We start from the raw sequence: 12,901 nt of genomic DNA, 5'->3' as shown, positions 1-12,901 counted from the left end.
GAGAGAGTAGTGGCCGGTATTGTTACTTTATTTATAGGCCGTAATCTTGTATATATGTTAAATCCAATGTCAATTCAACTACCCTGCCTTTAATATTAGGTGAACATAAAATCTTATTTATAAGTGGTGTACAATATTTAATGTACAACAGAGTAAAATTTAACTCAAAATGCATAAAAGTTACACTTATACGTAGTATATGTTAAAATTATCTATTTTTTAATGATAATTTTTTCATTTTTATAAAAATCATTTCTTCAATATCAGTAATAGTGTATACAATTAATCACTTAACCCTTTAAAATGTTAATTATCAACTTTTGTTTATAATATAATTAAACTTAGTGAAAACATATTAAAAGTGACAAAAAAACTAGGTAAAAGAGGACTAGAGGGTGGAAATGAGACACATCGAGTAGTCTATCGAGTTTATCATTGCCTTCATAATCTATTACATTATACTAAAAAAGACACCAGGAATGACACATGTCATTTTCTAGTGCAAAATTTCCCCGCCAAAAACTCTTTCCTAAAAAAGATATCTACTTTATTTATTATTTTATTTTCTTTCCTTTTGTATAAATTGCTACGTATGAAAAATATATATTTCGTATAAGATCATAGAATATTATTAGACGATTTTGACAATGTTTTAGTCAAATCGGTATATTAATTACAGAAAACATATTTATTCAATATTTTGGTCAAATTAACACATTAAGCGTATCAAATATTATGGTCAAATTATCATGTTCAACATATAAGATATATAATACGTAGTAGGGAGAAAATTTCATATTAGATGATTAATTGGTACGTTCTAGATTTATTAATTACGCATGGGCTTTTTAAGGGATAAATATTTCAGTTAAATATTTTATAAATGATCAAGTAATAGTTTTCGGATATCCGTGCGTGCACGAGACCTAATCTAGCTTATGAGTATTACAGAGTAGTATTTAAGTACTCCATATCTTTTAAGATTATGCACATAACATTGTGAAAACTGATAGACAATAATTAAAGGAAATAAGATGCCGCTTGGTTATTTTTTTCTCGGTGAAAAGTCGGTTGATTTTTTATTTTCTTAGTAAAAGGACTGTTAATATCTTTTCGATAATCTTCATTGTACAACCAGATATACCATAAAAAAAGATAATAATTATACTATATTTATAATACAATCGATTGTACATAGAAAATAATGAACAATTCCTAGACGAAGAGGCCGGTTAGTTTGTGTACATACAAGAAAAGGCGAGATGCACGGACTCGGCCGTTTTTCGTGGTTTTGAGACATCCTCTCGTTGTTGTGGCCGGTGACAGCAATTTATGGAAATAGTGTAATACTTTCATAACAGTCAATTATTATTACACATGTAACACATGCATTGACTTTTCAAACCCCGACAATTATTTACGTTTTATTCAGTAATTTCATTTCTCTCTCTTCTTCTGATTGCTTACTTGTTGCTTCCTTGTTCCCAACAAGGAATCGCTCCACCTATTTTTACTGCCAATAGATAAGTACTCAAACTTTGAAATTATGCATCATCACATTGCCTATAAGTTTACACCAAATTCGAGTCGCACAAATGGCTTATAATTACACATATTTAAGCAAGATATAGATAAGGGTAAAGAAATGAATTTCAATTTTTTTTTTTTAATTATTAAGATATCCAGCATCGATAACGTACAATAATTAATCATACCTTACATGTTTTAATTACCTTTTAATTAAGATTAAAGTGAGTTGTTGACTAATCCTTTTACCTGTGTGCTTTAATTAAGAGTAAAACGGTGACTAGTGATCTTCAATTAATATATTGGCACTACATAAGGTACAATTCTAGCTTTCACCACTATTTTTCGAGAAGTAAATCAGGCGGCGGATTTCATGTACTATTATTTGTTCTAGCTCCTATATCATTTAAAATGATGAATTAGGTTAGTTTTATGTTAGGGGCTAACCTGTTTTTATTTCCTTATTAGAAAAATAAAATAATACATGTACATCCGAATTATGATATAAAAGGATGAAACGTTTATTACTCAAAAGCTTAGCTAGGAGAGAAAAACCATATCGTGATTTGGGGTGGCCTTGTACACATTTCTATCCTATATGCTTGTAGTTTAAGACGACCGACCCTGATAATTCCAATTCATGAAGAAGTTTCGTACTTTCATGGGAGGATGAACGTAATTATTGCTATTTTTATCTTAAAAGGAATTATATGAAAATGAGGTATTATATGGGTGGTTAAAGTCTTAAGTTAGGTTTAATTTCTCTGGTTTCGTATTTGTTTTAGTACATACTACACTATTTGACTATTCCACTACATGAATAATTTTCAGAATTATCAGTGGTTTCGTAGAAGTTGATGAACCAAGAAATTAAGAGGAGCTCATCAAGTGAATCAAATCAATCAATAATGCATTAATGCCTTTTCACTTTCCTTCACGTCCTTTAATTTGAGCATGATTTTGAGTTTGAGTTTTTATTTTTTATGTTTTATTAGTATTGTTATTATTACGGAGCATATGTGAAAGAAACAAAAGGAAAAGTGGGCGGAGAAATTTTAAATATTTCTATAAGAAAGTAGAAAATGATAACTATGTTCACCTTGTTTTTACTTATTTTTAGAAAAACAGGTCTAGTTTAGATCACCTCCAATGGTTATAGGTAGGGACTAGCTTGAAATTTATAAAAGTTTCGAGCTAATAGCTAGACCATTAGAGTAGAAATAATAAATTAGCTTGGCCAAGCAAATTAGCTTGTTTAAGCTAATTTGCTTGATAACTAGCTCTCAAAATTGTCAAATAATTAATTGACAAGTGGGACAAATTTAATTAACAAGCTGGTTGCTAGCCATTGGAGCACAAATTAGCTAGACAATAAAATAGCTTGAAATCTTATGTGGAATAACAAACTAATTGTCAAATTAGCTTACCATTGGAGATGCTCTTAGTTCAAGTATGTGGGTTTGTTAGGATGCTCAGTTGTCAACGGGCCGGGGCAGATTTATATTAAAGGTCGGGGAATGATCTTGAGAATTTCCTCATTGAAATCAACCATATTCGACTTCTTGTGTACAAGCAGAACATTTATGAAGTGGCTTAAGTGAAAGTTTTGGGAAATCAAAGATTTTAAGAGTGAATCGTGATATAGGATAACAATCAAACGATTATAGAGTTCCATGTAGTGACGTATGCGCTAAAGTTCAGGAAATATAAAAGCTACCCAACTACAATTTATAACTAAAATAAGTTCAGTTAATAAGTGAAAATCAGGTAAATTCAATTAATAAGTCCAATTAAGTTCATATAAATTCAAATAAGATGAGTTCAGAGAATATAACTGAAAATTAGGTAAATTGAACACACCCTAATTTTATAACAATATCATTTGCATGTTGAAGAAAATAGAAATAAAGAATTATATCCTAGGGGGTTTAAAATTTTATTTATCCACATTTTAGAAACTTGGTTAGGTACTAATGGGAAAAGTATTTAGAAATTCCGGAAAGAACGTTTAGGAATTCCAAAAAAAATGGTAAAAGTAGTAAAAAGTACAAACAAGTGAAGATGGTTATAGGTCGGGTCATGTGCCTGATCGGGCCCAACCCAGTCAAGACCGCTTATAACGTGTCAGGCAAGACACAAATTTAAAAATGCAGCCCAGGCATGGCCCATGGCCATGTGCCCTCATGTCGGGCAAGATCATCATGCCTAAGCCTATTATTACTTAATTTAACGAGCATATTCGTGTCATGTTGAGCCTAATTGTGCTTTTTTTTTTCTTCAAAAAATACAGCCTAGACGTATCTTAACCACATCCTACGACTTTGTGTTGGTGTTGGACCGTGTATTTTTCGTACGAAATATAACCCTGGATTTTTTTTTTGTTTTTTTGATAATATAACCTTGTAATTGAACTTTGACCATATTTTAAAAATTGTAGCCGGTAATTAATATAGTCAAGTTACAATTCTATTAAAAAAATAAAAATAAAGTCTAAGTTACAAATTTACAATAGGATGGAAAATACGGAGTAATAAAAAGTGGGGTTTCCACAACTTATAATAGGATCACATCAAATTACCAACTTTTATTTCCAAAAATTAAAATTTTCAATTTTTCATACGGAGTACTATCAGTCGGAAAAATCAACCGTGTTGACTGGACCTTTCTCCTCATTGACCATCGTTCCCATTTCCCAATATAAACACTCCCTTCTCCCACTTCTCCCCCCCATTGCTAACATCGCCCCCATCAATAAAACCTCCTCCTTCCTCCAAAATCCTCCAAAAATAAAATAAAAATGGCAGGATCAAAACAAATAATGGGCACATCAATTCTTGAAAAATCTTCATTAATTTCTTCCACAAAATTAATCAAAACATTCCACAATAGCAACAAAAGAAATTGCCCTGTTTCTTCCAAAAATAATTTCAGAGGGAGAAGATTATTGTCTGTGACACCCGTTGCTGCAATTAGCGAAGATTATTACTTGATCAAGAAATCTCAACCGTCTGATCTGGGTTACAACAATAAACCTGATAATGATTCTGGTGATGCTAAGATCAAGGTTAGAGCCGTAATTACTGTGAGGAACAAGATTAAGGAAGATTTAAAGGAAGCTCTTGCTAAACATTTTGATAATTTCTCTGATAAGATTGGCAGAAATGTTGTTCTTCAACTTGTTAGCACTGATATTGATCCAAGTAAGCATTATTTTAATTCTATTTTGTTCCTCTAATTTTGCGGATTTTCATCTACATCATTGTCCTTTTTCGCCCCTCATTATCATATGACACATATCACATATGGTGACGGTAAAAAGAAATGGTTGTTTATTTTATGGCATTACATTATTGAACGTACGTATGTCGATATTATGCTACATTAAGTAACATTATTAACGACAGGTACTTTTACATAAAAGGTTACTCATAAAATTAATTTTTTATATAGATCCTATAGTTATAGGTAGATTTTGCAAATTGACTATTATTTTATGGGATAAGCATGCAAATAGAATAATTTGGCGTGTATTAGACGAACATAGATCATATGTTCTTGTACGTAATTAATTATAATTACTCCGCATTGTTATTTGTCCGTCATCGTCAGATTTTTTTTTTTTTTTTTTTTTGTGTTAGCACCCGGTTCACCTTTAGGGCTTATACGGATTTGGGGCGAATTTTGGGTGGATAGGTTTCAGTCCCCTCCTAATTATTATCACGGGGATCGGATACGAGTTCTCCCTACCAAGTTCAGTCCCAATCACGACTGAACCAATTCCAACAAGCAATTGGTTCATCGTCCGAATTATTGATTAAACATATGGTGTTTATTTTGGCATAATAGGGGCAAGAGGACCAAAGAAAAGTAGAGAAGCGGTGTTGAAAGATTGGTCAAAGAAATCAAAATTGAAGGCTGAAAGAGTAAATTACTTGACTGAATTTGTGGTGGACTCCAACTTTGGTGTGCCAGGAGCAATCTTAATCACCAACAACCACCAACAAGAGTTTTTCTTAGAGAGTATTACTATTGAAGGTTTTGCATGTGGCCCTGTTCACTTTCCTTGTAACTCTTGGGTTCAATCTTTCAAAGATCTTCAAGCCAAGAGGATCTTTTTCCATAATAAGGTAATTTATCTTTTTACTTTTGCCCTAGTAACACCTCTACATGCACTCTTTTATATTTTCTTGCTCACGTGACCATGCAAGTTTCTCTACTTAAAAGGCCAAAAGGGTGCACCTTATTATTTATTGGTAATTTTACATTTACCCTCTCCTCTTGTGAAAATTTTAAGATGAATGATAAATAGAAGTACGTACTATATGTTATGGGAATAGTGTCGGTAAACTGCCCGGATAATATGAAATGAAGGGTGTAAGAATGATGGAAAAATTGCTTAGTTCCATTCAAATTATTTTGTCTAAACTCATTTTCTCTTATCTTATATGAAATAACTTTATAATAAACTTATTTGTATGTGAAAGTACTATTAACTGAACTTATACACAGTACTACGTATGAACTTGTGTGAATTTATGTGAACTAATATGAAATTATATGAACTTATTTTGCCATGAATAATTTCAAATAAATATAGAGCATACTAAATGATAAGAAATGAGAGAAACAAGGTCGATTAACAAGTTTTTCGATACATATATCATATTATATGGTTATACAAATAAATCGAATGATTTTCATACGATGTTACGTTCGAAGTATTATTATTATTATTATTATTATTATTATTTTTTTTTTTTTTTTTTTATTATTATTATTGAATAGCCTCTTGAAAACAGAAAAGTGACATGCAACCAACAATACGGGTAACGGGTGAGTGGTAGCATACTAGCATTGATAACTCGATATAATTGAATTGCATCCTTTGATTTTTCTTCATTCTTGTCAAAATCATTTTTCAACTTTTTAGTATAGGCTGATTTTTTTATTGTATTTTAGGGTTGATTTCCTTTTGCTTAAAAAAATAAAAGACTGGACTTTTTTACTTTGACAACCCGAAGAAATAATAATTGAAGATGGTACTTAGATTACCATCACTCTCAAACCGCAATATTCGACAAAGGGTTCAAAAGTTTGGAAGACTTTAAAATCTTTACTTTATGTGATATGATCTTGCTTTGTGGCGCTTTTCATGCTAGTAATATAATGCATTTCATCATTTTTTGGCACGTTTTTATTATTGGTTTTTCTCAAGAAACATCTTTGATGGTTTTTATTATTGGTTTTTGTGGGCACCATAATATTATTTTCCACTACTGTTTCCTTTTCTGGGGGTGAAAATAATTTCAGCTTTGTAATAATAATTTTGCAACAATTATCTTTAGCCATCATAAGCTCCACTTTCAATTGTTTTGCTAAATGTCAAGCTTCACAAATCACATCAATGGGCTTCACTCGTTGAGGGGGGGAATTCACTTTTATGTACGTCATCAATGTCCGCCAAGGCTAATATACCTTATGGGAAAGAGTTGACATACACTTGCTCAAATGCAAAATGTGCCACAACATTGCCGATTCTTTTCACATGAGAAATAAAGAAAACCTCTAACGGTGCCGCTAACTCAAAGCTAGATACTCCCTCCGTATTTTAAAAATAAATATAATTTGACCGGCACGTAATTTTAGGAGAATCAGTTGAATTTATTAAAATAAAATGAAAGTGGGGTAGTGGATGAATTATTTATTATACGAAGTAGTAAAAAGATGATGTGAGTAATTGTAAGGACTACATGAAAGAGAAATATTAATAAGATTGGAAGTGGGGACTAACATGTCCAAAAAGGAAAGTGTGTGCTTTTTTTAAAAATACGGAGGAAGTATCTCCACCACAAAAGTCCATTGGGGCTCTGCCAACTTGCTTCTTCTTGATTGCTTTCACAACCTTAATGGAGTCACTTTCACTTTTTTTTATCCATCATAACACACAAAATTTCATATACGGAGTAGTTCTTTTTTTTTTTTTTTAAATGGTTCATATCCATGTGTTTCATATCCCTTTAGTAGAAAGTATTGTGTGTTAGAATAAACATAAATCAATAACAAAAAGGCAATGAAATTTTGTTAAAAGTATAATTCACATGTGAGTATTAGACTAGTAATCCCATATTGAAGAAATAGAGAGACACTGAACAAATAAAATTGATAGTCTACTCCACTTATCACCAGTTGGTGTTAGAATAGAACCATATCAAGCTTATATGTGGTCAGACTCTCTTCCGATATCAACTTTCAAGACGATATTAACAGAGTTGCAAATTACATTTCATGTGATTGTCACCATATGAAAAAAGAAAGTGCCTAGTGTTTTTTTTTACATATGGACATGTAAGTCCCAAGATCACTAACAATATTCCATTTGATTGTTGGTATGGTGCAGCCTTATCTACCACACGAGACACCTGCAGGACTGAGAGCACTAAGGGAGAAGGAGCTGAAAGAATTAAGGGGTAATGGCAAAGATGAGAGAAAAATGTCAGACAGAGTTTATGACTATGACATATATAATGATTTGGGAAATCCTGATAAAGGACCCGAATATGCCCGCCCTATTCTTGGTGGTGAAAATATTCCATATCCTAGACGCTGTCGTACTGGCAGACCTCCTATGGAAACTGGTTAGTTAAAAACCACTACCTCAGTCTGGATTTAATGGTCACACAAATTTATCTTGATTTAATGGTCACATTTATTTATGTGATTTCTCTAATTGTGGCTAGATATCAACTTTGAGAGCCGTGTGGAGAAGCCGTTACCAATATATGTTCCTAGGGACGAACAATTCGAGGAGTCAAAGGCAGGAACATTCTCTTTCTGCAGGCTAAAAGCAGTTCTTCACAACTTGCTACCATCTTTAACAACCAACATCTCCTCTAAGCATGATTTCACCGGGTTCAAGCACCTTGATAGCCTTTTCAGTGAGGGCTTGCTTCTTAACCTTGGTTTGCATGACGAACTTGTTAAAAAGCTGCCACAAGTTGTTCACAAAATTCAATCCACGAGTCAAGGCTTACTCAAATTCGACACTCCAGTCATTATTTCTAGTAAGTCACAACACCTACTTAGGCTTTTGTATCTGCTCATTCTTAATTATAGTCATACCATTTTTCTAATGTAATGCTTGGTAAATTTGCAGAGGATAAGTTGGCGTGGATGCGAGATGATGAATTTGCTCGACAATTTTTAGCCGGTGTTAACCCTGCTAGCATTGAGAGGATGCAGTCGTTTCCCCCAATAAGCAACCTCGACACAGAAACTTATGGTCCGGTAGAATCTGCCCTTAAAGAAGAGCATATTATCGGATACTTAGATGGAATGTCAGTTCAACAGGTAGATAAACTGATAAAGTATTATTAATTTTCATCATGTTTTGCTAATATTTTCCTGTTCTGTTGCTTACGAAAGTGAAAACTTGGTCATGTTTTATTTCTCAGGCTTTGGATGCAAACAGGCTATTCATTGTGGACTACCATGACACATTCCTGCCCTTCCTGGAGCGACTGAATGCTCTGGATGGCCGAAAATGTTATGCAACTAGAACTGTGTTCTTCTTAACCGCACTTGGCACCCTTAAGCCTATCGCCATTGAGCTAAGTTTGCCACCATCTGGTCCTAACTCAATGTCAAAAAGGGTTGTGAGTCCTCCGGTTGATGCCACTACTAACTGGATTTGGCAGCTCGCTAAGGCTCATGTTTGTGCCAATGATGCAGGTGTTCACCAACTCGTTCATCACTGGTACGCTAATCTTTAAGAAAGACCTTACTCCTAATGACTGTTTTGTTTTCTTCATTTGAAAAATGCTTATCTGAACTAATGTGAACTTATCAAAACATCATTTACTTTTGAATTGAAATTGGAAATTGGAAATCCCTATATATATGTTTGAAGATTTTATATTGATTAAATTTGACTTATAATGAATATTTAGGCTGAGGACACATGCAGCACTGGAGCCATTCATCCTGGCAGCCCACAGACAGTTGAGTTATATGCATCCTATTTACAAGCTGTTGGAGCCACATATGAGATACACTTTGCATATTAATGCTCTAGCTCGCCAAAACTTGATTAACGGGGATGGTGTTATTGAGGCTTGTTTCGTCCCTGGACGCTATAGCATGGATATGAGTGCGGCTGCCTACAAGAATTGGCGCTTTGATTTGGAAGGCCTCCCTTTTGATCTTGTCCGAAGGTAGAAAAATATGCAATAAATTTACCTGTTATTTCCCAGTTAAAATATTGGATATGAGTTCAGTTCAGTTAATTTCAGTTCAACTCTAAAGAACAGGGCGTAAGAATCTAATTCTTTTTCTCTTACAATGGTAATTTTCAGAGGAATGGCAGTACCAGATAGCACACAACCACAAGGAATACGACTTTTGCTGGAGGACTATCCATATGCAGCTGATGGTTTACTACTTTGGGAAGCCATTGAGAATTGGATTCGAGGTTACGTTACCCATTACTACAAGGACCCCAACCTAGTAGCCGATGACAGGGAACTTCAAGCCTGGTACTACGAGGCTGTGAACGTGGGTCATGCTGATATACGCGATGCAAGCTGGTGGCCAGAACTGAACAACACAGATGACCTCGTCAGAATCCTCACTACACTAGTATGGTTAGGGTCTGCCCAACATGCCTCTCTAAATTTCGGCCAGTACCCTTATGGAGGGTACATTCCAAACCGGCCTGTTTTAATGCGGCGTTTAATCCCTGACGAGAATGATCCCGAGTATGCAAACTTCATGTCAGACCCTCAGAGGTTCTACCTGTCTGCCATCCCTAGTGTTTTACAGACGAGTAAGTTTATCGCTGTGATTGACACCCTGTCTACCCACTCTCCTGATGAGGAGTACCTTGGGGAGCGAGCTCAACCCTCCACGTGGACTGGGGACCCTGTAATAGTCGAGAAGTTCTTCGAGTTCTCATCGGAAATGAGAAGGATAGAGAAAGAGATTGATCGGAGGAACTCTGATCCTAGTCTTCGGAATAGGTGTGGTGCTGGGGTTATACCTTATGAGCTAATGGCACCCAGCTCTGAGCCTGGTGTTACTTGTAGAGGAGTGCCTAATAGTATAACTATTTAAGGACTAAATAAATAAAATCATGATTTTCTTTTATTATTAGGACTTCAACCCGAATTTAGTGGTTGAAATCTGGTTAAGTAATGCTAAGTGTATTTACTATTTAGAGAGTCAGTCGACTGTATCGTCTATAATGTAATATGCTAATGGGGTTAGACAAGGTTTAGATGAGTATGAATATATGATTTTGTATAAACTAAAATAACTAGAATTTAATCACCTTCTCTTGTATATGAAAACTAGTTTCTGTATTTTTCTTTTGCATATGTTAATCCGGTTTACAATATAAAGGCACCCCTAGCTAGGGGTGGACACGAGCCGAGCCGAACCGAACTCTATATGGCTCAGCTTTGTTTGGTTAAATTTTCCGAGTTCGAACTTGAGCTCGAACTTACCTCGAGCTTAAAAATCCTTATCGAGTCAGGCTTGATAAGAATTTTTCGAGTTCGAACCGAGTTTCGAGCTTTCTCGAGCCTTGACTCAATAAACTAATAAACCATATTCTACCAACAGATACAATAATATATTAATAATTTTCTTAATCTAACATTATAATAGTATTTTTCTTGGACAAGTTATGTAAAATATTTTTCCCTATTTGTCATTCAATTGATAATTTAGACAATGGTATTAAAATTCTCATAAATATACAGTATTATTCTTAAATTAACGAACTTGCAAGCTTTAGAGCTGAACACCGTTGAGTTTGAGTTTGGTTCGTTTAGTTATCGAACCATAAATTTAAGTTCAAACTTGGTTCACTTTCAAACAAATCGAGCTCGAGCCAGACTTTTATCGGATCGATTCCGAACTATTCACGAACTATATATAAGGTTTGTCTCCACCCCTACTCCTAGCTCTTCGCTACACCATTGTCCTTTTAAAGTAGGACAAGTTATTCATCACGTATAATAAAAGGATGATTAAATGTTAAAAGGTCTATAACAATTTTAACTCGAATTAGCTCGGCCTAGAAGTGGTTGTCTTCTACTTGGTAAGTCAATTAGTTTGTGTGATCTTCTTAATTCTTATCAACTTCTATCACATATTCAAGGAATGAAAGTATACGTTTACAATGCTCTTTGCATATACGTAACGACGATTCTTCTTTATAGGCTTGGTGAGCCCGGTCCTCTGGACGGAAAATTTTATAGTGTACTTTAGTTTTAATCCTATTAAAATTTAAATATTACATTGTTTAATTGTTCTGCTATTCCACTTTTCCACACAGTAAAACTAATCAAGATTCGCTGCTGCATATACTATAGAATTGGGAAAATTGGAAAATTCGGAGGTGAGCCGCATAAAAAGAAATGGAAGGGGCTGAGTTATAAAAATATCTAATTCCAATAGATCAAAACGTGGTATTATTGTGTCCCAAAGATGGAATAAGTGGTTATAAATTGCGATCGTAGTTGGGTCAACAAAGAGGATCAGAAAGTATGTAACGTTTTTTTCTTCTTTTTATTATTTCGTGTGGATTGCTAGCTTAGTGTTTTCTGTCTATAATCATGATTCATGATACCATAATTTGGTCAGTTTTTGATGGGAAGTGTCGGTAGACGGTAGCACATATTGCACAAACTGGACTATTTGACTCAAGTTAAAGTTCATGGCTAATATTTATTTTTGTAGTAAGTTATTTTTTACAGTAACACGTAAAAACCCCTTTGTTGAATGGTTTTTGACTTCTTGTAATTTAGATATTATTTTATTTCGCTTTGCTAATTTCATAAGATTTGTGTCATGAGTTTTCTTTCAAAATCATCGTTCACACCCAATGAGTCAACATATATTAGAGTACATAATTTTTTTTTTTCTATACCACTATATGACCTTTATTTTTGAAGCTACAATATTTATACGAAGTATAAAAGATTACGCACACATTGCAATTAAGCATAAAAACTAGTACTCCCTCCGTATTTTTTTAAGAGATACACTTGCCATTTTTGGTAACTTATCAACCCCACCACCTAATTAAATAATATATCTACTACACCTTATGGCCCACCATCCAATTAAAAAATTAATTTTACAACTACACCCACCCCACCCCCACCTAAAGATGGCTGTGGGCCGGCCCGGCCCGACCCGCCACGAAAAAAGCACGGCCCGGCACGAGCACGCAAAAAGCACGGCCCGACACGGGCACGAAGTCGTGGGCCGTGGGCCGGGCCTGGGCCTTAATTTTTTGGAAAAAGCACGTTAAATTTAGTCAAATTAGCCTTAGGCACGACGGGCTGGCCCGGCCGGGCACGAAAGCACG

At 34.4% G+C, this 12,901-nt stretch overlaps 1 protein-coding gene across 1 annotated transcript; it reads left to right on the top strand.

Annotated features, from left to right (window-relative positions):
* The first annotated feature begins 4,251 nt into the window (after positions 1–4,251).
* Positions 4,252–10,883, top strand: LOC110803976 (linoleate 13S-lipoxygenase 3-1, chloroplastic). Its single transcript, XM_022009528.2, has 8 exons — positions 4,252–4,727; positions 5,374–5,654; positions 7,925–8,162; positions 8,265–8,588; positions 8,681–8,874; positions 8,979–9,280; positions 9,474–9,737; positions 9,879–10,883. Exons 1-8 carry the CDS (start codon positions 4,325–4,327, stop codon positions 10,633–10,635), a joined length of 2,763 nt encoding a protein of 920 aa, XP_021865220.1. The 5' UTR covers positions 4,252–4,324; the 3' UTR covers positions 10,636–10,883.
* The last annotated feature ends 2,018 nt before the right edge of the window (positions 10,884–12,901 follow it).

Source organism: Spinacia oleracea, chromosome 1, assembly GCF_020520425.1.
Source record: "Spinacia oleracea cultivar Varoflay chromosome 1, BTI_SOV_V1, whole genome shotgun sequence".
NCBI lineage: Eukaryota > Viridiplantae > Streptophyta > Magnoliopsida > Caryophyllales > Amaranthaceae > Spinacia > Spinacia oleracea.
Note: the sequence above shows the minus strand (reverse complement) of the source record. Positions and strands in the feature narration are given on the sequence as shown.

Bases quoted from the DNA above. Each gene is read 5' to 3' on its own strand.
- LOC110803976 (XM_022009528.2), top strand. From the start codon at position 4,325: ATGGCAGGATCAAAACAAATAATGGGCACATCAATTCTTGAAAAATCT. The intron at 4,728-5,373 runs GTAAGCATTATT...TTGGCATAATAG, and splicing joins TAGCACTGATATTGATCCAA to GGGCAAGAGGACCAAAGAAA. The intron at 8,589-8,680 runs GTAAGTCACAAC...GTAAATTTGCAG, and splicing joins CACTCCAGTCATTATTTCTA to AGGATAAGTTGGCGTGGATG.